The sequence below is a fragment of the Trypanosoma grayi genome (genome assembly GCF_000691245.1).
Source record: "Trypanosoma grayi strain ANR4 Tgr_1488_V1, whole genome shotgun sequence".
Lineage (NCBI taxonomy): Eukaryota > Euglenozoa > Kinetoplastea > Trypanosomatida > Trypanosomatidae > Trypanosoma > Trypanosoma grayi.
This window is the reverse complement of record NW_008827106.1, coordinates 2,568-3,121: the sequence shown is the minus strand read 5'-3', so window position 1 is coordinate 3,121 and position 554 is coordinate 2,568. Positions and strand designations below refer to the sequence as shown.

The 554-nt window shown below is 52.5% G+C and overlaps 1 protein-coding gene across 1 annotated transcript; it reads left to right on the top strand.

Moving 5' to 3' along the window:
- Positions 1–123: 123 nt before the first annotated feature.
- DQ04_14881030 (hypothetical protein) lies at positions 124–459 on the top strand (the record flags this gene model as incomplete). The annotated part of the gene is made up of 1 exon (XM_009317222.1): positions 124–459. One exon carries the CDS (start codon positions 124–126, stop codon positions 457–459), a length of 336 nt encoding a protein of 111 aa, XP_009315497.1.
- Positions 460–554: the final 95 nt, after the last annotated feature.

Genomic DNA, 554 nt, shown 5'->3' with positions numbered 1-554 from the left:
AGCAGAAGGAGTATCCTGACAGGCAGTCCGCAGATACAACTTGCTCCATGTTTCTCATCCCCCAAATACATCTTTCCGGCAGTGCCTACAACGTTAGGTTGCTGGCACACATCTTCTCTGCTCATGGAAGAGTCCTTCAGAAGGGAGCAGAGCAGTTACCCTAACCCTAACCCTAACCCCCTCCTCATCCACACTTCGAATTCGCTTCTTCGCACATCAATTTGGGAGAGACGCATTGCCAATACGCAATGCAGCGGCGGCCACTCCTTTAACAACCATACCTGTCACAACACAGAATCCACCAAGGCAGGCCACACACGCACATCAAAAGAGAAAGAGTGCTGCCCACGGGATCTGCAGAGCCAACAGACCACACACTCACTCGCAGTACACACAAGAGGGCGTCGGACCGATTTCACCCACACGCAGTGTTGCCCATTTCAATACCTCGATGCTTAAGACCAACGCGTGGAGAGCACAACCAACAAAAACAACAACAAAAGCAGCAGTGGGCCACAACGCCGTCGCACGTCTGCAAAAGCCTCGGGGGATTG